The sequence below is a fragment of the Colobus angolensis genome, unplaced genomic scaffold (assembly GCF_000951035.1).
Source record: "Colobus angolensis palliatus isolate OR3802 unplaced genomic scaffold, Cang.pa_1.0 Scaffold66, whole genome shotgun sequence".
In the NCBI taxonomy this organism is placed as follows: Eukaryota; Metazoa; Chordata; class Mammalia; order Primates; family Cercopithecidae; genus Colobus; species Colobus angolensis.
In genome coordinates this window covers 1276558-1278283 of record NW_012120265.1, presented here as the reverse complement: position 1 = coordinate 1278283, position 1726 = coordinate 1276558, and the positions used below count along the sequence as shown (strand labels likewise).

The 1726-nt window shown below is 53.5% G+C and overlaps 1 protein-coding gene across 1 annotated transcript in view; it reads left to right on the top strand.

The window, feature by feature from the left end:
* PLVAP (plasmalemma vesicle associated protein) overlaps window positions 1-1726 on the top strand; it is a 41343-nt gene that overhangs the window by 19821 nt on the left and 19796 nt on the right. Inside the window, exons 2-3 of the mRNA XM_011925751.1 lie at window positions 502-598; window positions 698-1410. Coding sequence (XP_011781141.1) covers window positions 502-598; window positions 698-1410 — 810 coding nt within the window. The remainder of the gene's footprint in view (window positions 1-501; window positions 599-697; window positions 1411-1726) is intronic.

Sequence of the window (1726 nt, the reverse complement as noted above, 5' to 3'; positions counted from 1 at the left end):
CCACTGCACTCCAGCCTGGGCAACAGCAACAAGAATGAAACTCCGTCTCAAAAAAAAATAAAGAAAAAAAATTCAATTGACCATAAATGTGGATGTAATATTTTTTAAAGTTCATCCATGTTGTAGCATGTATTTATTTATACTTTGTGTCTTTTTATTTCTAGATAGTAGTAGCTGTAAAAGTTTTGAAAATCAGACAAACATCCACTATATTTTTATTTATTTATTTTTGTTTGTTTTATTGAGATGGGGATCTCGCTATATTGCCCAGGCTGGTCTCAAACTCCTGGGCTCAAGTGATCCTCCCACCTCAGCCTCCCGAGTAATTGGGACGACAGGTGTGAGCTGCCACACCTGGCTTCCAACATCCCCTCAATAAAGGGACCGTGCCCTTGTGAATTCAGCTCACTCTGGCCACCAGGGTGCTCGATCTGGGTCCAGGCAGTCCCGGGGGCAAGACACTAAGCTCTGTCCTGTGCCCTTCCCCTCCCTTCCGGGCAGGTCATCTACACGAACAATCAGCGGTACATGGCTGCCATCATCTTGAGCGAGAAACAATGCAGAGAACAATTCAAAGACATGAACAAGAGCTGCGATGGTGAGTACTAAGGCCGCAGGGAGCCGGGATGGTGGACTCCCCGCCCAGTGCTCGCGGCAGCCCCCAATCTTCCTGGGTCTCCTGGTCCTGTTTCCTTAGCCTTGCTCCTCATGCTGAATCAGAAGGTGAAGACGCTGGAGGTGGAGCTAGTCAAGGAGAAGACCGTTTGCACTAAGGATAAGGAAAGCGTGCTGCTGAACAAACGCATGGTGGAGGAACAGCTGGCTGAATGTGTGAAAACCCGGGAGCTGCAGCATCAAGTGCGCCAGCTGGCCGAGGAGCAACTACAAAAGGTTCAAGCCCTCTGCCTGCCCCTGGACAAGGACAAGTTTGAGATGGATCTTCGTAACCTGTGGAAGGACTCCATTATCCCACGCACCCTGGACAACCTGGGTTACAACCCCTACCTTCCCCTGGGCTCGGAATTGGCCTCCATCCGCAGAGCCTGCGACCACATGCCCAGCCTCATGACCTCCAAGGTGGAGGAGCTGGCCCGGAGCCTCCGGATGGGTATCGAACGCGTGGCCCGCGAGAACTCGGACCTCCAACGCCAGAAGCTGGAAGCCCAGCAGGGCCTGCGGGCCAGTCAGGAGGCAAAACAGAAAGTGGAGAAGGAGGCTCAGGCCCGGGAGGCCAAGCTCCAAGCCGAATGCTCCCGGCAGACTCAGCTAGCGCTGGAGGAGAAGGCAGTGCTGCGGAAGGAACGAGACAACCTGGCCAAGGAGTTGGAAGAGAAGAAGAGGGAGGCGGAGCAGCTCAGGATGGAGCTGGCCATCAGAAACTCGGCCCTGGACACCTGCATCAAGGCCAAGGTGGGCTTGCGGGCCCCAGAGGGAGGCTGCAGTGGAGTTAGGTCCAGATGCCAAGGGGGTGGTGGTGATGTTGAACATGGAGTTGGCTTTGAGGATGGCTTCCTGGTCTAGGTTGGGTGAGTTATGACTCTCTAGGATCAGGCATTAAGATCAGGATAGAGCTTGGAATGGGGATGGGCATTGGGAAGAGTGTAGGGTTAAGAATGGAATTAGAGTGCCGGGCGCAGTGGCTCATGCCAGTAATCCCAACACTTTGGAAGGCCAAGGCAGTTGGATCGCCTGAGGTCAGGAGTTCGAAACCAGCCTGGCCAACATG